The sequence below is a fragment of the Poecilia formosa genome, unplaced genomic scaffold, assembly GCF_000485575.1.
Source record: "Poecilia formosa unplaced genomic scaffold, Poecilia_formosa-5.1.2 Scaffold514, whole genome shotgun sequence".
NCBI lineage: Eukaryota > Metazoa > Chordata > Actinopteri > Cyprinodontiformes > Poeciliidae > Poecilia > Poecilia formosa.
The window spans coordinates 247761-275168 of NW_006800453.1; the positions used below are offsets into that span (position 1 = coordinate 247761).

Below are 27408 nucleotides of genomic sequence, written 5' to 3' on the forward strand. Positions count from 1 at the left end.
TTTGCAGAAAATATTATGTGGAATGCTAAGACAAAAGTGTCTTGCCTTGCCTTAAAGGGACAGTATTATGTGTTTTCTAGCCATATAGTATCCTTTTATAGTTCAATCAAGAAACTGTGTTACTTTCAGTTGTTATAAAATGCTGTATACATCTAATATGACTTAAGTTTGACTATATGCTTTAACATCTCTTTAACAGCTTGTTGGGCCTGTCTCTTTAAAATTTCAAACTCTTCCTGAAACTCCACCTTCAGGAAGTCATCATCACATGGGCTCCTTTATTAACCCCATAACAACATTTCTACCAGCATTCCACAGAGAAATAGGTTTTATAGCAAACTCAACAAATGAGGAGTTCCATCAGGTGTTTGCTAATTACTGCTGGCTAGTCTGAAGGAGCTGAGGGGGCAGGAAGGGAGGAGGTTCAAAGCTTGAAGGCTTGGAAACTGCAGCTTTGAGGAGGAGCTTCGTCATCAAAGGCGGAGCTTGGTCCACCCAGGGGTTTTGCACAGCTAAGTGGTTGCTTTAGAGATTAAAGCATTTCTCAAACATGCAGAAAAGAATCAAGGAAACACTCCAGGTATGTTTTTGATGAGGGAATAACACCGTAACATGATGTAAAGCTGAAAAAGTTTTATTTTGCATAACACTGACCCTTTAATAATGAAGATCATCAGTTGAAAGCAAATTTGCAATTACTCTGGTTATTACCTTTGAAGATCTGAAAACATTTAAGTGTCACAAGAAAACAACAGTGACATGAATTTGGAAATTGGCAAATATTTTTTGACCCTATTTTGTTCTTCCAATGGTATCTGAAGAAAATACAACTTTGCTCATTTTTCTATGATTCCGTTTTGATATTTTGTGGAAGGTTGATGTGTAATTCTACTGCTCATGTATCCTCACAATTTACTGGAGTTAAATGTTCCCACATATTATGACTGAACATATCCTTTTCCATCTCTCCAGCAGCTTGTATCTACACCAGACTTTGAAACGTGTCATCTGATCTGATAGTGATGACTCTGCTTTCAGATTTTTAATGTGTGTAATTTAACAAGCAGAGTGAAGCACAAACAGTCGAACTGGCCCGAGTGTCTGGTTCCAGCTATATCAATAGCTGAAAAGCACTTAAGAAAAGATAAAGAACTCATCACTCAATAAGGAAAACTTTTTTTGTTGTTTTTTTTACAAATCATAAGTGTCTTGAACTCATTCCCGTTGTCGTGTAACAACTATTAACTTTAATGTATTTTATTGTCATTTGATTGTTTAATGTTAAGTTGTGCATTGTTCTAAATTTGAATGAAAATGGTACGTTGCTTTTAAAATGGTGTACAGATAAAAACTGGAAACTTTCATTTTAAAAGCTGGATCAATACCAGCTGTGTGCATTTTTCTTCTGCCCCTTCGGTCATTACTCAGCTGTAACACTTTTGGGACATGCTTCTAGAAACTTTGCTCATTGGGAAATGGAAAGTGTTGAAGATTTTCTTTGCAAAAAATATCTCAAATTCAGTCACACTGGACTGAATTTGAAGAGCAATTTTCAAATTGTCCCAAAAGTTCTCGATTGTGTTCAGGGCTGAACTTTCTAAAGTGAATTTGTTTTAATCTAAACCAGTGTATGGTATCTTTGGCTGTATGTTTTGCAGCTTTATCCATTTTTTCCATTAAATCTTACTAATGACACTTTCTTTGCTGAAGAAAAGCATCCCCACAGCATAATAATACCACCACCATGTTTCAGCTTGATGAAGGCATGGTCAGTCTGAGGTGCAGCGGTAGTTTTCTTCTGGACATAGTGATAGTGTTTTATCTGTTGCCATTTCTTTATAAAGGAATGAGCTTAGAGAATCAGTTTTCTACTGAACATACAACTACCAATTACAGATTTCTTTGTTTTTGTCATCAAATATTTTAACATAATAGACATGTAATATATCTATTTATATATAATAGGTAATATTATATATATCTAAATGATAGGTATAATATGGTAACATCTATATTATAATACAGCTATATCATATATTATAATATATATTATGTAATAATACATTAATAAATTTGATGATTTAAATGGATACCATGATATATTAACATCATATAACATTAATAGATAATGTTAGATGGGAATATTTAAATATATATTTAAATTGGTTTCAGAAGGTTAATACAACAAAGGCACCAGTACTAGTACTGGAAAAGAAATAAAACTGAAGAAATTAGTTTGACGTCCAATTTTTCCTAAAAGGAATTTTAATTCGCTATAGTTCCCAATAGTGAATATGCAATTGCCTACTTTTACGCCAAATATATTAAATAGTTTATTTTAAATACTCACTTGTCGCAGTTTTAACTCAATCTATGCACGTTAGTATAATTGATACATGACCATAAGTAGACGAGATAAAAGACACAGCTCGGTAAATGTTATTCCACAATGTGTTCAAAAATAGTTGTAAATATTTGTATGTAGTTCCCAGTGACGGCCGATGGGGGCAGCAGAGCCAGTGTTTACAGAATTTAGGAGAGTTTGCTGCACGAGCTGGCTGCTGGTAGCGTGGAGGTGAAATTAGACACTAAGAGAGGAGGTCGCTGTAGTAGGTTTCTTTTTCTCTCTCTAAAGTTATTAAAAGTCCCAAAGAACCAAACAAGGGCTTGTCGCGTTTATGGAAGCTAACTACACGCTCGAAGGAAACTGTTAAATGATATGAAACTGTTAAATATCGCGGGAAAAAGCTTCTGACTCGGGCTCGCTGGCTTCTGCATGGTCCCAGGCTAGCTAACAGTTAGCTGCAGCAGCTTCTTGGCTAGCGGGCTAGCGAGGTCCAGCCCAAATTTTGTTTGCCTCGAGTGGATGTGGTCACCCCCCGAGCTGTTCACGACTTTTCTCTTTGCAAGGAAAACAAGAACCACGACTCCACACTGGCTTTGACACCGTGCGCTGTCAGGAAACCAGCAGGATGTCCACCGAGGTTGAGTGTAGCCAGGTTGACTCGGGTTTGACAGCGAGCAGCTCCAACGGGGTGCAGGACAAAAACCAAAACAAGTCGGAGGGAGCTCATCTGCACAAAGAACAAGAGGAGCCGGGGCAGAGGGGCACGGAGAAGCAGCAAGCGGACGACCACAAGCAAGAGTCGACCAAGAGCCAAGCGGACACGCATAAGAAAAGCAAAGAAAACGATAAAGAAAACGAACAGAGCGGTAACGCTGACTCGGCTGTCGAGGCGGTGAAGAAGAAAGTTGTAGAAGCCCCTCCGCCGAAAGTCAACCCGTGGACTAAAAGAACCACGGGCAGAGTGCCGGTCAGCAACATCAACTCCGGCTCCCAGGAGACAGGTGAGCTGCTCCCATGTTTTATAGACGAGGGGGGGAAAGTGAATAATGCGGTCCTCAGCAAATGTGTCACGTTGTCGAGGCATTTCTAAACGCTTCATTCCTGAGAAACCCACCGCGAGATGAACTGTCAGCTCATCTCACGGTGGCTTTAGCCAAATGTAATTAAACAATTAGGATGTTAACTAAGTGTTAGCAACATATTTGCCCCATCCCCCCCGTGCTCGGGTTGCTCATGAGCACCACGTGTTGATTGCTGACAACTGCTACTTCTTTTAGCTCCCACCAGCTAGCTGTTATGTTGCTCCGATCCCCACAGGGATATCTGTGGCAGTGAAATGGGAGTATTTTGTTGTTTTTTGGGGGGAGGTAGAAGCTCAAAAGCTGCTCGATTTGAGCTAAAATCGACGCTTCAGCTTCGAGCAGCTAGCTCATCTCGCTGGTTGAGGCTAAAGCCAGCAGGCTAGCAGCCTTTGCTGCTGTAAAGGCACGTTTCGCATGTCCAATGGCCTGGCAGCCTGCCGTTCCTCCCACCGGGTCGCTGTCACTAGTGAGAGTAACACGTATGTGAACAAGGTGCTTTAACAGACGGATCTGCTGGAAGTCGAATATCTGTGTATAGTTAAAAAATATTAACATTTATTGAATATATACTTTTAATTTTCTGGAATCGGAGAAAATGATTTAGGTTTAAATAGATGAACAAGTAGAAAGACAAATTAGGACTTAAGGAGGAATAATACTTGTTGTGGTGGGAGCATCATAATAAAAAATATTCGAGAAAAGAACCCCACCGTTGTTGGGGGGTTGTTTTTTTTACACTTTTTCACAAAAAAATATCTAAAAAAATCAGCTGCACTTAAAACATATGTTAACAAGATACCTGAACAGCTGGTAAAACAGATTCAGGTTTCCACATTACCTCATACACTGTTTACCTTTAATTTCCACAAAATGACTTTTGGATAAAATGTAGCTTTTGGTAATGTTGTAAAAAAAATTGACTTTTGTAATGTTTAACTAAAATAAACTTTGTAAAATAATTGTGAACAAGGAGCTTGTTGAGATAAGATGAAACAAGGCTCTTAAATAAACATCAATCTTTATATTGATCGAATATGCACAGTAGAAATTGACTTTGGTCTCAGCATCTTTTAGAGTAGCTTCTATTTTCATCCTAGCTAATCTGGGTTTAACTTGCATCCAGCAAATATTCTCGTTGCGTCACTTTTTCCACATTTAAAAATGGACTAAATTCTTTTTTTTTTCTTTTTTTTTTTTAAAAAACCCTCCTACAATCACTTCAAAAGTTTGTCTTTACAAATATATTAACAACAAACTGAGAAATCACATGTAAATAAGTATTCCCAGCCTTTCTCTCATTATTTTAATGCAGCTTTAGCATACGGCATGACCAGCTGACAGAGCTTTTCTTGGTCAGTTTCCTGTTTGCCAAACCCAGCTCCATCACAGACATCTGTCAGCCATTTTCTGATCTCTCCTGAGATGTACAGTCGAACCCCAGCCTGGACTCTGGCCCGGCCGCTCCAAGATGTTCACAGAGAGGTTCTGAATCTACTGCTTTCACCCAGCTTGATGCTGCCACTCCCGTGCTTCCCCATGGGGATGAGCCATGCCTGATTTTCCTCCTAGCAGGTAATCTGGTCTTCATGCCAGAGAGTCCAGTTTTTGTCTCACCAGACCAGAGAGTCTTGTTCCTGACAGTCTGAGTCCTCCAGGGCCCTTCCAGCCGGCTCCAGACGGGCCGCCATGTTGCTTTTCTAAGGAGTGGACTCTTCACTATACAGGTGGAGCTTTAGGTCCTTCTGGAAGGTTCTCCTCTCTCCACAGAGGAACAGTGGAGTTCAGATAGACGGACCTTCAGGTTCTGACTGAGATTCTGAGTCATGCTGGTTCATGCTAACTGTGACGTTTAGAGCAGCAGAAACAGGATCCACCTGAGCTCACGTTAAAACTTCATAGCAAAGTCTTTGAATACACAAGTAAATATGAGTCCTTTAGTTTCTTTAAGCCTGTCGCAATAAGACATTAATCAGTTAATCGCAGGATACAGTAAAATGAGCTCAACAAGTTCCTTCCTCATATTTTTTTTGAAAGGTAATTGTGTTTAAAGCCTGTTTATTTATGATTTCTGTTGCACATGATTTTTATTTCCATTTTATTTATTATTTTATTATTTCAGCTTGTTGTTTTTTTTTTTGCATATTTAAAATCTTCCAGTTCTAGCCCTAAGTGTTCTTTACAAAATTAAAGTTTATTAGCTTTTGAGAGGGCAAACTTATTATTATGATAATTATGCCATTATCAATATAATACATCAAAACAATCTCAAAACAGCAATATTAATGTTTGTCAAAATAATTACTAGGACAACTTATCCTACAGCAATTTTCTGTTTAATAAATTTGTAAAAAATAAAAATGAAAAATTGTATGGTATTGACATAGAAATGTAATCAAGTTAGGAATAATGTAACATAAAATGTGTAACGAGTGAAGCTCCAAATTCTTTCTGGATGCAGAGTTTGCTAAATAAAGAGAACATTTAATATTAAAAATAGAAAAAGATTGAGTTTCCAGACTTAATGCGTCTTCTGAAAGGTAAAAGACGTCAATGTCATTTTTTTTACATGGATTTATTTATAGATGAAGGCTTTAGTTAGTTCTTCACAACTTGTAATGTTGTTCATATCAATTAAATTTTTTTACTGCAGTAGTTTAAAAATAAAAGAAAGTCATTTGACTGCTTTTATTTCTCCTCTAGGTTCTTTTAATTCTACAATGAGGGACAATAATATTTTTCCAGGTATGATGAAGTTGAATTGATGCTAATCCCCCAACCCTCCTAAAATAGTGACTTATTTCTGAATGAATGAGTGGATCTCTCTACCATTACCTCCCTGGAGCTGAATAAAATTCTTTAAAAGAAGCTGAAAGGCTCTTTAAAAGCACTGTACCTTTAACTGGAATGGTTTATTATTGTATATTTTATACATTTATTAACATTTTGCATAAACTGTAATTAATTTTTATTGGTGTATGCTAAACCTGTCATGTATTTGAATGATTACTATTGCATGATGTGTGTTCATAATGATGGACATAAATAAGCTATAGCATTATTGAAACCAGGTACGCAAATGTTCACAGTCTCACAAGAACAAGAAAAAAAATTATCAAAAATTTAAAGTAGACATTTTGCAGGGACTTGAACTTTAACCAGTGTTGCTTAGAGTGCTGTAGCCTTCACCAGGTCGGTATAAATGATCCCAGAGATGATTCAAGATGGCAAAAGTGCTACATAAAGCAGTCTATTCGCACATCTGACTACAAGAGGGATTATTATATTAAAGTTCAACATGTAATTAACAGATGCATTCTGTTAAAGAAGCGTCTCTGAACAACAGTTCTGTTTGTGTCCAAGATTTTCCTAAGACTGGATCTGGAGGTTTTTATGTGCATGGGGTTAATGGAGTGGACTGTGTACACCTGCTGAAAACACCATGGTGGAAGAGTATCTTAAAGCTGCAGAATGTAACTTTTATATTAAATAAATAAAATCATGTTGTTTTTTTATATTATCTCATAATATATTATTTTATATTTTTATATTGATGTATATTCTATATATTACACTGTCACCACTCCGTGGCAGTGTAATATGAGACAGATAATCTGTGAAAAGATCCATCTCCTCCACCTCCTCCCTGAGCTGCTCTGGCCATCTGATGAAATGTACCGCTCCCAATCAAAAACAACCAATCAGAGCCTGGAGGAGGGGTTTAGAGCTGTCAATTATTCTTTTGAACACGCTGCTAATTGTACTAATGGTGGAGAAACAACTTACCGTTTATCTGTGGTCATCAGTGGCCATGCTAACTAGCCATAGCATTCACTAAGTTACAGTGTAGCAGTTGTCAAAGGGAATGGATGGGGTGATTGACAGCGCTAAGACCCGCGTCCTGGATGTGATTGGTTGTTCCTAGTTAGCACTGGGAGAATGCATAGGAGCTTGTTTTGTTTTTGTTTTTTTGTTTTTTTTTTCCCACACATTGTGTCCCATACTGCTATGCCATAGTGACAGTTTCAACAAATACTATACTATTTCATCAAAGTTACACATTGCAGCTTTAAAGAGCCAGTCTGAGAAAGTGAATATCTAGATTCTTTATCTCCTGAACTAAAAATGTATCAAATCTGAAGCTGAGTTTCTTGGAATTTCAACTTTGAATTGGCTACTTTCTCCTGTTTGCTTCATCAGTGAGCTCAACAATCCTTTTCATTCTCATAGTTAACATTTGCCTTTGCATATGTGTGTGTGTGTGTGCGTGTTCTTTCTGCTGCTACCAGGCTCTTGGTGAAAGCGGTGGTCTCGAACCCCCCTCAGCTAAAGTTGTGAATGTGTGTCAGAGCGGAGCGGAGAGCAACCGAGGGGGAGCTAAATTTGAAGCAGCCTTCTCTGGCCTAGGCATCAGTTTACAGGGTTACTGTACATCTAGCTCTGTGGGTGGACACACACACACACACACACACAGACCCAGACCCAGTTAGGCATACACCCATTCACATGGAAGCCTGTGTGTGTGTGCCCAGTGTGTCTTATCAATCCAGCCATCCTCTGCTGAGCGATAGGAGCCACTCCCAGCCTGCAGAGATGCAGCCGCACGGCGTGCCGCCGCTGTCTGCACTCTAATCACCCCCAACTTACACCCCTTCACTCCCTGTGGGGTTAAGTACTTATTTCTTCTTCCCTATGCTCCCCAAACGGCACAGAACGACTGTGCAAGAGTGGATGAGTTGACTTTTTAACCGCGGTGTTGAGCAACCGATTTCTACTTGCATTTCTCGTGGAGCTGTAGCTTCTGTCTGCTTCAGTTTGCTCCTGCCTGCCACATTTAATGATGTCTGTTTCTATTATCCATCATCTGTGCGCAGACCAACAAAACGCTCTGAAAGTGGTCCGAGCCAGCAAGCCCAGAGTGAGAAAACCCAGCAAGGTAACACTGTTTTTAATTTTGTTTTTAAGTTTTCACATTTTCTGCAAATACACGTCCAAATATTTTCACATAGGATAAACTTGACCATGTTTTCTAGATGAATATTGTTCCAGAAATGTTCAGTAATTATCACATCATGCCTCTTTTTTTTTACCTTAGTATTTGACGAACACCTGTTTTAACTTGCAAATAAATTAATATTTTGATTCTTCTAAGTTCTCATCTGCATTCCCATAGTTCTGACTTCAGGTGTTAAAACACACAGAGAGTGAGAAATTACCATCTGCTGCTAAATGTTAACCGGTTCGAACTGCTATCCTCTGGTTTTGTTTGCTTTTCCAACCTGTTTTTCCATTACACAGCTTTAAGGATAATTACCATAGCATAGTACCTAAATATAGAGATTAAGTAGTTCTCAAATTGACTGTGAATATATTTTACTAACCCTTTAGGGTAATTATGGAGTCAATGTTGGATCTTTAATTTAATCTTTTGTTTATTTAGGCATGTTAAAAATCTTTAAGCATGGTTACTCTGGCTTGCTGAAGAAAACTGTTGACAGGGAATGCAACACACATTAGTTGTCAATCAGTGAAATGTTTATTTTGTTATTTTTAAGTCTTCAGTCCTCAGTTTCAACTACTACATAGAAGAGGGTTAGTATGCGGTCAGGATGTTTTGTTTTCTACCGGAACGCGCCTCGCGAATCCTGTCAGCAGCCGATTCCTCGTTGGATGACTGATTCAGACGGTTTTATTAATTAGAATTTAAACATGCTAAAAAGTATAATTGTGTTTTCCAGTTGAAAGCACTAATGATCACTTTGTAGTGATCATTACACTACACTTAAATGATCACTACAGTGATCATTAGTGTCACTGTAATGATCACTCATTACAGTGTAGTAAGCAACTAAATTTGCTACACTGTAATGTATTATGTATCCTGTAGTGCCTTAATTATTACTGCTGAGTAAGTTGTCCTTTCAGTAAATGCCCTTTGTTTTAGTGCCTGTATACCTTGGGAAACGATTAATAGATTACCAAATTTGTTGACGATTATTTTTAATGACTGATTAATCCGTTATACACTGCATTTGGAATTCTTTCAAACCCAGATATCACTAAAATCTCCGTTCTGCGAATGCTTTGGATTAGACCTAGAATATTGAGCTGGATCAGTATTGTTTGAAAGTCCCAGCAACCTTGAGGAAATCTTTTCCTCATCTTCGTTTCCTCTCTATCCAGATCCGCTGTAAACGCCAGCTGCCTTTTCAGATGCCATGAGACTGAAGGATTTTTTTTTTTTTCCTCTTTCCACATACAGTAAAGTCCAGCTGCACTCTGTATTCGTTTAACCTTGATCTCCTATCAGCTTGCCCAAATTGACAGGACCCACAATGACTGGATGAGCCTCCGTCTGTTTGTCGTCGTTTGTGTTTCCTCTGCAGAAAGACCTCTGATCTCCTTTTCCTCCAGGCTGGATTCTACCTGTCCCAACATGCCGTGTTACATGTTAGAATAAATGGCAGCTGCAGGCGCCACATGTGAACACTCAAATTATGTTGTTTTTGTTTTCACAGTCCAGTGACTTCAGCGATATCACAAACTGGCCCACACCTGGAGAACTCGCTAAAGAGGTATGGCGTATGTGTGTGTAAAAGTGTGTTTTCAGGGTTCCTACACATTCTTGAAAAGTAGCGAATTTGGTTTAGTTGCTTCTCCAGGTTTGGATAAGTGTTAAAAGACAAAAAATCAGAGATGTTCCAGACTTTACTTCTTGTCCAATTACTAAAGAAAAGGAAGTGTTTTGCATTAATTTATATTTAATTTGTTTAAGCTTTGATTATTGTTTTAGGTACAGAGACAGATGCTAACGATTTTTGGCCTCTTGAATCGTGATTGGGTTCCTCATTTGACATTTACAAAGAGTTTTCAGTAAGGAGTCAAAGATCCAAGCTTTATGGTCAGTATTCAATGAAAATATTAGCTAATTTTGCTTTCTCTCTAAGAAATATAAGAAATTAGAAAAAAACATTCAGATTGTTTGTTTTTTCTGTATGTCCTCAAATGACTGGTCATTAAATATTTAGATTAGGGGGCAAATGTGACGTCATGTCATCTGTGTGGGGGAACAGCTGCTCTCAGCAATTCAAGGTTTTATTAAGTCAAAACGTGGCACAGTTATCACTTTAGTCAGTCATTAGACTGACTAATGTCTAATGACTGATTTTAAAACCGCAGTTATTGTTGTGTTTCCCAGAAAATGTTGCATTCATAGGATAACTAAGATTTCCAAAGATTTAAAACGCTGGCATATTCCATGACTGAGCTTGAGAGCTTAAAAGGATAAAACATAACTCCGCTAATAACCTTCCTGTTACCTGCTGAAAGTTTAGTTCTCTTTCGCCTTTTCGCTGGATGAAAATAGAAACGCCAAAGTGTTTTTAAATGATTCCATTTTAAATTGTTTCTTACGCCTTTGCGCTAATCCTACAGTGATTATTATCCCTATTTATTGGTAGAGAAGGAGAACCTCCTCTCTCTGGAAATGTATTTATTTTTCGTCTGATTATTGTGTCAAAAGGGAGTGAGAACAGACAATATGTGAAAGCGTAAATAAACGCACGTGTCTCTTGTTCAGCAGCAGCAAACTGTCCTTGGCAACAACGGGAAGAAGCCTTCCTCCCGCAGAGAAAGGGACAAGAGAAGAGAGCGACCAGACAGGAAATCAGAGAGCAGCCATGATGGAGGCGAGAGCAAGGAGAACCAGGAGGCTCATGTGGATCCAATGGAGGAACCGTCTAAAGAAGGAGAACCAAAACCAGGACAGGACTCAAAGAGCTCCAGCCTGAAGAAGAGAGGAGGTGAGGGTGAGTCTTTCTTTCTTTCTTCATCTTTGTGATGCATGCTTATGCTGCAGAAACATTGAGCTAAATAAGGCTGCTGACGGCTGTAAATGTATAAGTTTTACATTAAACATATGAATTTGTTTAGATTGACATTCTGTTTCCCAACTGAGGAAAAGCTTTATTATGTTGTAGATGCTGTCAAGAGCCTTTAAGATTTAAAGATGCATGTTTGGTTTTATTTCTGACCGTGGGGGTTTTTCCTGTATAAAAAGGCATGTTAATAACCGTAATGATCTCTGTTTGTAATTACTGATTGGTGCAGATTGGTGCATGCTCTGCTTTAATAATCATACCTATTGGATTTCTTTTTACTCGTCTCTCATCTTTAGACATCAAAGAAGAATTAATTAAAGGCGCTCGCCTTTTGACTGCAATGCCACATACTTTAACGTGTCTAAAATGAGAACATAACATGGTCTATGTTGATGGAAGTGTATTAAATTAGTGATTCTCTATACAGTTACTTAAGGATCTTTTACTATGAAACATTATTACGTTTACAAAATTATGTAGTTAATTTAAAGAAACCTTGGAAGGTGTTTCTGGTGTCCAAATAGTCAGTTTTCTACAACGGCATATTATCATCATTGTAGACAAAGAGAGAAAAAGGAGTACATTTCTGCCAAAAATACTCAGAAACTTTGAAATTAATCTAAGAAAATTTCTAGGAAAAAACCTGAACATTTTCTGAGCTGCCAACTTTTGGAGCAAAGACATTTTATTGTTTTTTTTACAAAAAGTTTCAGAGCTTTTTGGCTGAACTCTTTTTTTTTTTCTATCTAAATAAAAAAAATCTCAATTGAGAGTATTTACATTTATTTTGCATTTGATGAACTCTCCAGTCATTTTGAGTTATTGAGTTATTAACCAATAAATCGGATAAAAAATTAGCACATACTGCAGATTTTTCATTTAGCCACTTGTGCTTTTATACAATATTAGAAATGCATAAAAAGATGAAAAGAAATGACTCGTTTCATTCGTTGTCTAAAATTCAATAACAGCATTTCTTTTGTGAATGTTTGATTGTTTGTAGGAAAAGTTGCAGCTAAAGAAATACTCCTGACATGTAATAATTGGATAGCAAAATTAGCTTAATAGATTTTTCTTTTCCACAATTTGAACCAAGCGTAGCTAAAACTTGATTTAGTAAAAGATATTTAGAGACAACAGTTTGTGCTTTTTTAATATTAAATTCAAAATGTGCGTATTTTTGTACATTTCTTTGGGTTAATTACTTCTGAGTGTGTTGTTCTTTTAGCAAATAGGCTGTTTTTGCTGAAATTAATTGATAACTAAGTTGGTCTACGATTATTTAATTAATTGATTCATCACAATTAATTGCTTTACCCCTAATAGTACTTCAATAAACACACAACCAAATCCCGCTTTTTTCATATTATGCAGGCTGATCTGTCTAGAAAACCCAGTGTGCTTTCACAGCGTAATGTTGAACCAAAGGGGCGTGGCTTAGAGACGGGCAGCGTTCTCCTCATGCAGTGGAGGATCTGTGACTCCTGCTGCTGTCTTTGCTTTGTATCATACTACTGTAACCTAAGACTCATTAAATATATCAGGATATCATTCTCTGTGAGACTGCGCTGCTGTTGCGGGGCTCAAAGTGATATGTAGATTAATATTTCTCTGTGGAGGAACAAACATTTTTTCATGGAGTGTTTTTTTAAATACATTTGTTAGGGAGGATTTGGTCCCATGACCCATAAAATCTGCAGTATGTAACTTTTATAATATACATGTTTTTTTCTTTACATATTTGTTCAAATTATCATTATGTCATGACATTATTATATAAGACGGCTAATCCGTGAAAAAAATTTAGCTCCTCTGTCTTCTCCTTTTGTACGCGCTGCTATGCTACAGCTACTTCTCCACAACAATTTTCCTGGAACGGTGAGTTGTTTTTCCACGTTTGAAATATTTAGTAGCTTACACCAGGTTGATTCACAGCACCAAGACCATCGTCCAGGCTCTGATTGGTTGTTTTTGACTGGGAGAGGTGCATTTCTTCAGACAGCAATAGTAGGTCAGGGAGGAAATAGATTTTCTTTTTCTTTCTTTTTTGGCACAGATTATCCGTCTTATGTTAAACTGTCACAAAATAGTGACAGTTTTAACAAATATGAAAGAAAAAAACTGATTTGTTTTTTTAAATAAAAGTTAAAAAGTTACACACTGCAGCCTTAATTTCGCTAATTTCATGAATGTTTATATTCCACCCTTTCTCTACAGAAAGTGTGGACATCTCGTGCTTTGTCTTAGAACTCAGTAGAAAGTTTTATTTATTTGTTTTTCTCCAAGCTGCGTATTTTTCTTTCCATCCCGTTCGGCCAAAACTCTTGAAGCTCTTGTTTCCGGTATGCAATCACGGCTAGGTAACAAACGTAAGTGGGTTTCTCTGCCGCTGGAGGAAGTCTCCCGGGATGATGCCGACAAGACATCTGGCGGGTTCCCAGCCCAGTTGGACACTTCGCCCATCAGCGACTCGTCCAACCCCACGTCGCCCAATCAAAGGGTTCATGATAACAGGGCGCATTATGACAGCCGGAGTAAGTGGCCAGGAACTCATTTCTTTTTCTTTTTTTTCCCCCCCTTTTCACCCTACCTCTGTTTGCTTCTTGACTGTGCAGCTTTCTGCTCTTTACCCCCTGACACAGCCGTATGTTTACTCACCCCCTTTTTCCCAACCGCTGCTTGTTTTTACACTGATCTCTTTTCCATAACGCATGGCTGAATGAAAGCATGACCTCCAACTTATTTCATCTTTGCATGTGTTTTTGTTTTTTCATTCAATAAAGTAAAAATGTTATTTTTGAGAGTTGAAAGATTTGTAGGATGATTTTTTTTTGTGCAAGTTTTAAATTAAATAGGCAATTGGTTGTGAACAAAAGATCTTATCATGAGAGGATACATCTTTGACTAGCTTCAGTAGCTTAGCAGTGCCTTGTGAAAGTATTCACAAGGCACGTTTTTTTTTTTCTCACATTTTATTATGTTAAGGCGACAGATTGCAGTGTTTAATTAGGGCTTTATGTGTCAGACCAAGACAAAGTACAGCATAACTAAATCATCGACAAGTATCAGAAGCAATAGTCCTGCACTCTACAAATGCAGCTTTATTTAACTGTTTATTTCCTGAAGCAATTTTATTTTGTATTTTCCTTTTTCCAACACGACACATTTCAACAACAAATGACCCCCAAAAATCCCAAAGTAAATAAAAACATAACAGCTACAAAATAAATATAACAAACTAAACTTATGCAAATAAATATGAAGATTTAATCCATTTTAAGCTTGTAAGGAACAGATCTAACATCTGGATGAAGGCGATCTGATCAGATGGTTTTTGGACTTTCTGGCCCATTTTACAAAATTCTGTGTGGTGGAAAAACACCACACACTGAACATACCATCTTCACAGTGGCCCAGTCAAAGTCCAGAGCTAAATCCTTCGGTGAATCTTGACAGGATTTCAAAACTGATGTTTGTAGACTCTCTCCATCTAATCTGGCAGACCTTGAACGACAAAAGAACGGGCAAAAGTTTCAGTCTATAGATGTCCAAAGCTGTTAGGCTACGTTCACGATCCAAAGCCGATTTTTATTAAATTTTTTTGTCCGTATCCGGTCTCTTCACGGCAGTCTGAATGGCCCAATTCCAAACTTTTCACCCCTTAAGACTCCAAGTTGTGACGATACTGTTAGCACCTGCAACCGAATAAACTTTAAAACTGATCCATTGACAGCGGCATTCATTATTGCTGCTGTGTGACCTCTATGTTCTTCTTCTGCGCATGAACGTCACTTTGGAGTCGACATGGAAGTCTGATTGTGGTCACATTTAATTAGAATCATTGACAACCAGGCAAAAAAATCTGACTTCAACCAAAAATCTGAATTAATCATCAAGACCTGCTGTGTGAACGTTGCCATAGAGACATAAAGTGGGTATGGAAAGTATTCAGACTGCTTTAAATGTCTGATATTTCAGTTTTTCTTTTTTAATAAAGGTTTTACATTTCGGGGGGAGGGAGGGGTTTTGTCAAGATGGGATGCTGAGTGTACATTCATGAGATATAATATGAACTTTTTTTATTTTAGTAAATGGCTACAATGAAACGAAGAGTGAAAAGTTTAAAGCGGTCTGAATACTTTCCATCCCCACTGAATCCTCAAAGCCCAGCAGCTACAAATGCACATTGCACCTTTCACGTTATTCGTAAAGACTTTAGAAAACCGTGCATCATTTTTGCCCTGTTTATGTATGAATGGTCCTAATTACATGAATCCTTTAAACGTTTCACATTTACATTCCAGTTTGTGACGGTCTGTCTCATAAAATCCCAGTCAAATACAGACATTTCTGGTTGCAATAATTGTAGGAGTATGAAGACTTTCACAAGATGTTTATTTCTGACTTTTTATTAGGGCTGCACAATATATCACAGCACTACTATATTAATATGGCCAATGTCTCCAGCAGATGCTGGTGTTGCTGTGTTGGAAGCAATGAATGAGGCAGAATGTGGATTTATGCCAATTGATATCGCTGCCATTTCAAGATGTCCTAATATTGTGCAGCCCTACGTTTTTATCTCTGTGTTGATCTATGAAGTTTATTCAGTTGGCCGAGGAGCTTGTATGAAACGAAGTCAGGAGAATGTGCTTCCTCTGAACCAGGTTGGAGAGCCGAGCCGCGGGACCACGGAGACGACACCGGCAGCATTCGGAGCGACGGCGGGACTGGTCGCGGAGGAATACGAGGCAGGGGGAAAGGTCGTGGGCGTGGCAGAGGTCGTGGACGAGGTGGGCATTACTCTTCATGCTATTTATGCACCGATTACAGTTTTCTGGCCGATCACCGATCTTTAAAAAGCTGATCTATCTATGACCCTGCCGATTTTTTTCTTCTTTTTTTTTTCTGTCTGAAAAGTTGATAAGTTGACGATAGTGTTGCGACTGTTGTTAACAGCGCAAGTTCAGACGTAAATCAAGATTTCCGATCTCCCAAAAATAAGGAAATTGAGGCTGATTCCTCGTCCACCAGGCCTGTCATGATAACAAATTTTTCTGGATGATAAATTGTCCCAGAACTTATTGCGACAAATGATAATATTGTGATTTTGAGACCATTATCAAATAATGTAATGGTAAAGGCATAATAATACAAGAAAACACTCTCAAAGATCAATAAACTTTAAATACTAATGAAAATTTAGCACTGGAACTGGAATGGGGTGCTGTGGTGGCGCAGGGGCAAAGCATAACCCATGTATTGAGGCCTTAGTCCTCATGCCAGTGGTTGCAGGTTCAATTCCCAGCCTGGTGACATTTGCCACATGTCTTCCCCCTCTCTCATAACCCTTTTTCCTGTCAAACTACTTTCAAATAAAGGCCACTAGAGCCAACAAAACCTTAAACAAAAACCCACTGGAACTGGAAAACATTTTAAATATCCACTTCTGGGTAGAAAGAGAGAAAAACAAAAAATTCTACAAACGGAAATTATTGAGCTCGTTTTAATTTATCATGTGATTAATTGATTTATTGCTAATTGTGTCAGGCCTACTAACTGGCTGATTTATCGGTGCACCTCTCCTTCATACCTAAAAATCCTGGTTTAGTTGACCTCATTATTTTCAGTCTGAAATGTAGGAAATCATTTGCTTAAGTTTCTCTTTTCAAGCATCTTGTCTTCCTTTGTGAACATGGTTCTGAGTGGCTTATTTGTACTTTCCTTGCTTCCTCAGGTCGGTACGAATACTCTCTGAACTATAGAGACGCTCGCTCATCTGACGGCTCCGGTCAGGTGCCCACAGAGTTCGGTACCAACATGGTTTACTACTACGACGATGGCAGCAAGGTCCAAATGTATACAGTGGATGAAAAGCTTCTCAAAGAATACATCAAGCGGCAAATGTAAGTGTTTTACAGCTTTCTGAGACCTGAAAATTTAGGACGTACAATAATGAATAACACAAAGTTAAGCATTATTGTAAAGTAGAAGGAATAAGGCACCGACATCAATCTTGCAGATATGCAGCAGAATCCTTTGAGAGGACAAGTGTTAGTCATATGCTGGACAAAGATGACCTTTATGGAAGAGTGGGGGAAAAAAGAAAGGCATTATTAATAGAAAGCTCTAAGAAAACCATGAAGGGAACACCGCAAACATGTGGATGTGGAAGGTCGTCTGGTCACATGAGAACAAAAGTTGTCAACACTTTGTGCGGAAGAAAGCCAAGAAAGTGTGGCAGTAAGGGAGACAGCTAAAACATGGAGGACAGTGGGTCCTTAAGACCAAGTCTGGTTTAGACTAGCACATATCCATGTGTTAAAATGTCCTAGTTCAAGTCCAGACCTAAAGTCAATTGTGAAATGGTGCCAAGACTTAAAATCGGAGGTTCAAAGAAGTTCTTATCTGACTGAGTTTGAGCTGTTTTAGATCAACAATGATCAGCAGTGCTTGGTAGAACTTGTAGGCACCAAAGGACTCGCAGCTGGAGTTGCAACAAAAGGAGCTTCAGCAATTTATATGTACAAACCCACAGCAAATGTTTCAGTTTAATTAAAAAAGGAAAATAATCCAAAACATTTTCTTTCATTTACGTCCTTTATGTTGCTTTAGACCAGTGTTTTTCAACCACTGTTCCGCGGCACACTAGTGTGCCGTGAGCGATCGTCAGGTGTGCCTTGGAAATTATCCAATTTCACCTACCGTATTTTCCGGACTATAAGCTGCTACTTTTTTCCTAAACTTTGAACCATGCAGATTGTAGCCCAGTGCGGCTTTTCTGTGTATTTTTCTTCGACCACCAGGGGGCTCTATAGCAGGAAGTGAATCATTAGAAGTCAAAATTGTAGATCAAAGAAGAACGCGTTAATTTTCCTTTAGAACAACAACATGCTAGCAGCAGGCACGACCGAGAAATGTTTTCAAACTCATATGCAGCTTTTAAGTTGAGGAGTATCGATCTGGCACTACAGGAGGGAAATAAAGCCGCTGCACTTAAGCTCAGTGTGAACGAAACCATGGTTAGTAAGTAGTGGCTAGCGGCCTAATCATGTAATTTTCTTACCACTAGATGGCAGTAGGTACAGAGCATTTTACATTAAAACAAGAGAATTAGTGATGCATGAATGTTACAGGTAGCGATGAGTGCATCGTATCTAGCAAGACTAACGACAGTGATGGAAAAGAGTGAAGCTCAGCAGTAGTTGGAAAGAACATGGGTCCATTTCCCACATGTCTGTGTGAAGTGATCTTCTCAAGCCTGGATACTATAAAACCTGAAACCAGAGAGAGACTGAGAGCTGCTGAGGAAGAGCTTTGTCTTTCTTCAATTTCTGTCAGGAAATCAGCTGTTTTATCCAAATATACACAGGCTTCACACTAGATGGGTAAAATATATAGATATTGACATTTTGTACATGCAACTCTTCATATTGTAACAATGAAATCTTTCCCGAATATTTCCCGAAAATAATTCAGAATAAGAATTATTTTCTGTATTCCGGATAAAAGAATGCTTGTGAAATAGTTTGTAAAACACTTTGAACTTTTCTACAACTTCTTTAAATTTAAGACCACAGTGTTGTGGCACTGTTCAGGTGTTCAGGTGTATTTTTGAAGTGGACATGTTACGTGCAATTTGAAATACGAAATGTAAAATGTGATAAAAATACATTTTTGTGTTTATTTGATTCCTATTCAAGACACTTTGATAAGAATGACTATATATGTAGTATAGGCGGCTACAGAGTATCTTGGTTTATATTTTTGGTTGGTGGTGTGCCTCGAGATTTTTTCAATTAAAACAGTGTACCTTGGCTCAATAAAGGTTGAAAAACACTGCTTTAGAACATAAAAAAACTGCAAAGGTTGTGGTTGTAAGGTGTCATAACCTGATCTTTTGTGTCATATTAGATAAATTAGAATATTACTGAGGGGTTTATTTATTTCAGTAATGCAGTTCTGAATTCAAATGAAACACAGAACATAGATTATTATAACCTTCATTTTTGTTCATTATGATTTTGTTGAAAATTTTGTTATTAAATGTTGTGAAAGCACATTTAATAGAATATTACATCAGACCAATAAAACATTTTTAATACAGAAATTATGTTGAAAGTTCATTTTCAAAAGGTGCTTTAAATCTGACAAACGAGCTTCACCGGAACATGTATAATAATTTATTGCATATGACTTTATATTACATTGAACATACCTTCAAACTTGCAAGAGTTCAACTTGCAGTCCTTACATCTGAGGCCAGGCTCTGCAGAACTGAAACTGAATAACTCTGAAATGCCTCTTAGAATGAGATAATCTGCTCTTATTTGAGTTTGTCCTGCAGGGGGCAGTGTGCTCCTTGTGTCTACTTGACAGCCCTGGCCTCTTTAAAGACCAGACTCTGGCCAGTGGAGGTTGAGGGTGAGCCGAGCTCCTAAAAATAGACAGAGTGCTTCTAAAGGGACAGGCGAGGAATTGCATGCAGGCCTGAGAGCTGAACTGTAAGGATAAGGAGGAGGAGGGAGAGAAAGCCAGGGAATGAGGGAAGAAGGGAGGGGGTGACAATAGTGAGAGGGGACGTTCCTGTCCACTCTCCTCATCTCCCTGCAGTTCAGCCGTTTTTCTTCATGCTTACTTACTGCCTGAGGCTGAGCTCCACACAAATATTTGTGTCAGAGGGTGTGCCATGGTGACATGAAGTGGTGTGACGAGCAAGAGACAACGAGACAGAGGTCTGCATTTGGTGCTGAAGTCACAATGTTCATCACTGCAAAAATAATTTTAAAGTCCTAGAAATGTTTCTTCTTGTCTTTTGAATCTTATGTCATCTCATGTAATCAGAGATCTTTAACCAGTTCTTTTTTAATCTCTAAAATAAAACACTTCAATGAAACTGTTACAAATTAGAAACTATTTTTTTTCTTCTTCTGACGCAAGACTTTCATATTCAGACTTTAAAAGAACATTAACCCACATTTATATCAATATTAAGATATAATGCGCACTAGTTCTTAAATTGGAAGTAAAGGATAGTTTTTTACAATATTAATCTGAAAAGTGTGTCATGCATTTGTATTTAGCTCCCTTTACTCTGATACGCCTAAATAAAATCCAGATTAACCAACAGGGGTGGGCGATATAATAATTATTATTATACATTTTATTTTTGCGCTGCTCTTGTAAACACTCAAAGCTACTTTACAGGAATGTTTTTCTATTTTAATAAAGTTCAAACAACTTTAAGAAGTGAATAATTTTGCAAGGCACTGTAAAATCAACTTTCTTATTTTTGGTAATAAGAAATGGTAATACTCAAACCATTGAACTTAATGCAATCTCTGTAATTAACTTTCATTTAAAAAGTAAAACAATCTGTGATTTCTGTTTGGACGTTGGCATTTTGAAACATCACGACACATTTCAACAGTTTAAACTCTCATTATTTGGAACAAAGAGTTGGGCCTGAAGAAGATCCAATTGAGATGGTCTAGTCAAAGGAAAATGTTAAAACGAATGGCGGTTAACGCTGACATGCTTCCTCCTGCAGTGAATACTACTTCAGCAGCCACAACCTGGAGAGGGATTTCTTCCTGAGGAGAAAAATGGATGCGCAGGGCTTCCTCCCCATTTCACTCATTGCAAGCTTCCACCGAGTGCAGGCTCTTACGACTGACGTCAACCTCATCATAGAGGTAATGCGCCACAGGTCAAACACAAGATATTTCAGAAATCGCTTCAACACCTGGATTTTGTCTGATCTGAAACCTCCACGTCTTTCCCCCCGCTCCTCCCTGCAGGCTCTAAAAAGCAGCACTGAAGTGGAGCTGGTGGATGAGAGGATACGCTGTAAAACGGAGCCGGAGCGCTGGCCCATCCCCACCCCGCCTGTCGTGGGTTCGCCCCGCACCGACTTCTCGCAACTCATCAACTGCCCCGAGTTTGTTCCTCGACAGAACCTGAACACCGTCAGTGCTGGTCAGTATTCAGTTACCTTTTTACGTCCAAGTGATTGTTTGGATATGCACCCGTCTGAAATTTTGCTAAAGAAAGTTGGCAAAAGTATGAACTTCTAACACTAATTTTAGCCATTTGTTAAAACTGAGCTACCTTGACAAAAACCACATATTAAGATAAAACAGATTCAGAAAAAAGACCCCAAGTTACTGAGCTGTTATTGCCTAAAATGCAACATCAGCATTCCTTTTGTTAGTTTGAACCAGGTAAAACTAAAACTATGCAACTTGAGGAGTTTTGGGTAAAACATATTTACTTACAAATGTGTTTTTATTTTAAATGCAAAATGTACATATGCTCTGTGCAGATTCATCTTAATTACTGCTCTGAATTTGTTTATTCAGTAAATGTAATTTTTTTGAGGATTAGGATTGATCAGTTATTAAACTGATGATTTTCATAATCGATTCATCACAATTATTCAGATCGTTCCAGCCGTACTCATTATTTCTGATAGAACCAGAGGCGATGTCACACAATATGAGAAAATCAGTTCATTAAATGACTCTCTACAGACTGTAGAGTCTGTAGAGAGATTTTTTTATTTTATTTAACATATCCCATGATGGACAGAATTGGACTAAAAGAAAACGTTTTATAATCTGCTAACATCAGACTGAATGAACTGCTGACTGTTTCATGTTATAGAAATGGCTTTTGTGCTTCATCTCACTCGTTTGTCGAACATCTGACTGAAAACTAAGATTTTTTTCCTACAGTAACAACTTCCACATCGAAGAGTGTTGATGTTAGCATCGCCTGCTATGTTTTTATACATTCTGTAATGAGTTAGTTTCTGACCGGCAAAGTGTCCCATCTGAAGGTTCTGTGGACAAATCTGTTTTTCCCCCCAAATCTCTTAAGTTCTGTAATCAAACACAACAATTCCAAAATGAATATTTGCTTCTCTTTAGTTTTACACACAATTCTCTTGAAGCAGTAAAACACACACCTCAGTTTATTCTGACTTCCTCTGCCATATGCTGCTGCCCTGAATATCCACTGGAGCAGAAAATGTGGATTAATTGAAGCTGGGAACTTTTTACAGCAGCCACATATGAGCTTTCCTCAAATGAAACATTATTTAAAGAACAAAACAGACACTCTTCAGATTATTAAAGAAGCTCTTCACACATATAAAGCACATTTAAATACATTTCTTGAGCTGTTCATCAAAAACAGACCCCAAAATTAACTCATCTGGTCCTCATGTCATTAGAATTTGTAAAGCAGTAAATATTTATTTCTGTTGTCATCTCTCTGGATTTCAAGATTTTGTTAGGGGAGAGTTGATAAGTTCTGTTTTTTTTATTTTTATTTTGATCCATAATTTAGTTTTAACATGTCTCACGTTTTGAACTAAAACCATTTCCAGTGTTTTTCAGTGTATAAGTGGATGTCATAAAGCCGATTGTTGTGTGACTTTCAGCTACGTTGCCTGTGAAGGAGCCTCTGATTGGCCCGGCTGAACCCAGCTCGTCCAATCAGGACTCTCTCCTGGCCGCAGACAACTCCAAAGATGGCCCTGCGTCCGAGCCCAAGCCCGACCCGGACGCCTGGATCCAGGTGGAGAAACGCCACCGTCAGACCTCCGGAAAATCAAAGGCAAGTGACGGCAGGGACAAAATCCAGCTGTAGGTCAATAACCAACAGAGGCAGAAGAAAATGGAGACTAATCTTTTTCTGGTCAATAGTATTTTATTTTTTTAACCTAAGTGAGAGAAAAATATATCAATTAATCGCATGATGACTTATAATGAGCCTGATCATTTCCATTCTGATTGACATTTTTCAAAGGGACAAATGTTTAGAGATTTAATAATCCATACTATTTATGGTTTCAATTGTGAATAGTTTTATTTCCAATTTATTTATTTATTTATTTTTTTTATTTTTATTTTTTTATATTTAAAATATCTTTCAGTTCCAGGGTGGAGTGTTCAAAAATGTAAGTTTAATTGTTCTTTGGTAGAGCGAAGCTGCATGATTATGCCATTATCGGTATAATACTTGACAAGGTCTCAAAACAACAATATTATTATCAATAATTTATGGGACAGTTTATAATCTTTCTAAATTTATCACGATGGGCCAATGTCTCAGTTTCTGGGTTTTGGTGGATGAATAGGTCCAAATAATGATATTTTTCAGTACTTGACCAAAACTAACATCCATCTCTCTTATATTCATCACTCTTCCTTTTTCCGCCTCTCATCTTGTTTTTCCATGTTTTCCTGTCTCTCTCTCCTGTGATCACTTGCATTCTCCTTTTTATTCTTTTTTGTTTTGGGCCGGCAGCATGACAGCGATGATGTGTGTGCTGCTGGCCCATCTCCTCCCTTAGAGCCCGAACCCGACCTCCTCTCCTCTGCAGTTGAGTTCCTTCTTCCTCCAGACTTTCACTCATCCCAGTTTGTCCTCCTTCCTTTAACATCTCATTCATTGCATGTCTTGTTTTCATTCACTCAAACATTCATTCATTCCACGGCTTCATTTATTTTTGCCTGAATGTAATTTTTAGATCAAAAACTAGAGAAAGCTTGAAAAGTATTCATACAGTTTTTGATCTTTTCTGTATCAGGTTAGAAAAAGCAAAAGCATGCTACATTTTTCAGATTTTATTTGTGGAAAAGTTTGGAAAATCCCAGTAGTTTATGGCTGGAACTAGACAAAATGTAAAGTTGAAGAGTATGAACAAAACCGGATCTACAAGGATTTGGGCCCCTGGGCTGGAAATCATTTTGGTGCCTTATCCACTAAATAAAAATTCTATTGCTACGTACATTAATCTGTGGTTTTATACATGATTAGATATGAACCAATGATGGTAGGTTTATTTAGTAACTCCATGTTGCCCCCCTCTCCCCTCCCCAAAAAATTACCATAACTTCATAATTTTCAAAAACTTGTGTTGTTTATATTCATAAAAATCCCAACATATTGTTACAACTCATCTGATATGAGCCTATGATTCTCATATGAAGTACAGTGTCTACAAAACATGCATTCATTAAAAAAATTTTAAAATCTGTGGAGCCCCCAAAAACTACTGCCTGTAAACCCTTTCTAAAGTCTGGCTCACGGCATGGATACTTTGGCAGGATATTCTACTCAGATTTTGGTCTTAACTGGATGTTTCCTCAAACCTCCTCCCGCCCTCCAGGGGGAACCCAAGGCCCCCCCTGCTCAGAGCAGCCAGCCGCCTCCCCAGGCCGAACTGGACCAGGAGGAGCTGGACTTCATGTTCGACGAGGAGATGGAGCAGATGGCGCCCAGGAAGAACAAATTCACCGACTGGTCGGACGAAGACGACTCGGACTACGAGCTGGACGACCAAGACGTCAACAAGATTCTCATTGTCACCCAGACCCCGCCGTACCTCCGCAAACACCCCGGCGGCGATCGCACGGGAAACCACGAGTCCCGGGCCAAGATCACAGCCGATCTGGCCAAGGCCATCAACGACGGGCTGTACTACTACGAACAGGACCTGTGGAAGGGAGAGGAGCAGATCGAGTGCAGCAAGGTGAGACAGCGGTAGCCTAACCGCTTTATTTAACTCGTAAGTTTTTTGGTTTTCTTTAAATACTTCTCATATGCAGAAAATGCATCGTAACATAAATGTAGAGATAGTCAAGTTGGACATGTACACTTGGAGGCTAAAACAACATCGCTATGTTTGATCCAGTCATCATCTTCCACTTACACCTCCCTCTAGTCTGATTAGCACTAGGGCCTTCGCAATGAATCAATTAATGGCATGATAAATTAAAACAAGCTTAATCATTTCCAATTGCATGATTTTATTGTTTTTTTGGTTTTGTTTTTCTCTTTCTACCAAAATCTGACGACCCAAAAATTGGCACCCTGGGCCCCTGCCACTGTAAACCCTTAATAAAGTCTGAGCCAGATTATCAGCAGAAAGTCTTGCTTTCTCGCAGGTATCAGAAACTGAAATGCTATAGAAAATAATTTCATTTGTAACTTAAAAATATATAACTCCTAAGAATTGTTTTTGAGAGCTGAAAATTGTGCAAATAAATGTATTGATAGTTGTACTTAGATTTGGAATCCTGTATGAGGCTTTTAGGTACAGTCAATTTTTTGCCTGTTATTGATAGTTATTGGTAAAGTCATACAAGCTGAGTGTATCACACAGCATCTTAAACATCCATTTTCCCTCTCTTTCCAGTAAGTTAAATTCAATAATACTCACAATGTAGCAACTTTGTAGAAGTAAGTAATAACATTCTTTATGGGATCATCCAGGTGTAAGCAGAACCCAGTTTCTCTGCCACCCTCAGTACAGTGACGTACTATAAAGTTTTTCTTTGGCAGTGCGGTTGCTTCATGATGTGTGCAGAGGGACTAAAATAACCTTTCCTTCTGCACAAGCCTTTCACGTATCAGACAGCTGCTTCCAGAGCCGAGTGACCTGCTTTTAGAAAAGCTGCTGCATCTGCAGAAAGCGCGCACGTAAGATCATTAGGTCTACGTTACACAGCATGATGCAATGTAATTTATGTGCAGGAGCAGTGAATTTATGGGATAAAACCAGCAGGCAGTCGTTCACAACAGTCATAGTAAAGTCTTATCTATTGAAAAACTATAATTACTTGAAAAATTATTACTTAAACTATGTTATCACCATAAAACCTTCTGATTTCAAGCATTTGAATAAAACAATTCATTTTTTAAAGGTGGAAAACCTGATTGGATGAGTTCCACTGCTTTGCTCTTGTGCAGCCAGAATAACATGCAGTCATTACCCTGCTGAAATGAATCAGCTGTATTCTTTCCTCCCACCTCCAGCTATGTATTTAACTGAAAATACTACGCAGATCTTCTGCAGCTCTTCGAGAAGGATGATGAGTTGTATGTGGAGGGGAAGTGCTGAGGAAGAGATAAGTAGAAGGGAAATAAGAGCTAGAGCCATTGGCTGATCTGTGATAGGCAGCAGTTACTGCAGTCAGCTTCAAAACTTTAGACATAATTTTGACCAGTGTAAAATAATAAATAGATGCATAAAATGATCTGGAACTGCTATCAAAATTTTTAAAAAGCAGTTGCAAGTTCAAAACATTTGACAGTAAGTTCTTAAAGCTACAGATACACTATTTTCTTGTAGGTCTGACCTGCTGGCTCAGATTGTATTTGCAAGATTGCCCAGATGGATAATCAGAAAACATCTCCCCTGCCTTTTTCTGATCAGACTTTGTACTGTTTCATCACTTAAAGTTTTAGTTAATTGTATGTTGGACCCATTATTTTTATTTGTTCTGCAGATATTAACCACAAGAAACAAAACGCTCACCTTTGTAATTATAAATCGCAGTAAATAAAACGTGTCATGTTCCTATAAATACGACATGTCTTCTAAAGTAGGTTTGAAATTGTCCTCATGTTTGTTGGTGTCTTTTTGTTTTGTTTTTTTGTTGTTGTTTTTTTAGCAACGTCAGCTCGTTTTGAGCTCAAAGGTTGTCAATAAAGTGGGAAATCTTCCACCTGAACACACACACACACACACACCAAGGTCACCTGCAGTTTTTTTTTTTTTTTCCACTATCGTACATCTGATGCAGGCATGTAAAGGTCATAGTCCACGCCACATCTGTTGTGTGTCACACTGGCCCACATGGCTGCAGCCGCTGGTATTATCAGCTGTTTGGACCCGCATGTTGTCCTGTTGTCAGCCCAAACTGAGAGCTCAATTACAACTAAAGGCAGGAGTAAACTAAACTAGAGTTGCTGTAGTTTTCCTAAGAAATCTACCTTCTTACCCTTACAATCTGTTTTTTTACTCTAATTTTCAAAGGGTAGTGTTATGTAAAGTCGACTCTTAAGCTTGACATCATGTTATAATGTTACTCCCTCATCAAAAACAAATCTGGAGTGTTGCCTTGATCCTTTCATTTACGTTTGAGAAATCCTTTAATCTCCATGGCAACCAATCAGCTTTGCAAAACGGCTGGGTGAACCTAGCTCCACCCTCAAGGACACAGCTCCTCCTTACAGCTACAGTTTCTTAAAGAGACAGAGACCCAATTTCAAGGCATTAAATTACAAAGTCAAATTTATATATATA

At 38.2% G+C, this 27408-nt stretch overlaps 1 protein-coding gene across 7 annotated transcripts in view; it reads left to right on the forward strand.

Moving 5' to 3' along the window:
* The first annotated feature begins 2517 nt into the window (after positions 1-2517).
* larp1b (La ribonucleoprotein 1B) overlaps positions 2518-27408 on the forward strand; it is a 40824-nt gene continuing 15933 nt past the window's right edge. The window contains exons 1-12 of one of the 7 annotated variants that reach the window (XM_016664815.1): positions 2518-3348; positions 8301-8362; positions 9945-10001; positions 11006-11234; positions 13667-13840; positions 15974-16099; positions 17044-17212; positions 20857-21001; positions 21107-21284; positions 22753-22928; positions 23622-23696; positions 24487-24849. In XM_016664815.1, coding sequence (XP_016520301.1) covers positions 2973-3348; positions 8301-8362; positions 9945-10001; positions 11006-11234; positions 13667-13840; positions 15974-16099; positions 17044-17212; positions 20857-21001; positions 21107-21284; positions 22753-22928; positions 23622-23696; positions 24487-24849 — 2130 coding nt within the window. In that variant the 5' untranslated portion in view covers positions 2518-2972. The remainder of the gene's footprint in view (positions 3349-8300; positions 8363-9944; positions 10002-11005; positions 11235-13666; positions 13841-15973; positions 16100-17043; positions 17213-20856; positions 21002-21106; positions 21285-22752; positions 22929-23621; positions 23697-24486; positions 24850-27408) is intronic. The other 6 variants (XM_007540078.2, XM_007540079.2, XM_016664814.1 and 3 more) reach the window with 6 other exon arrangements.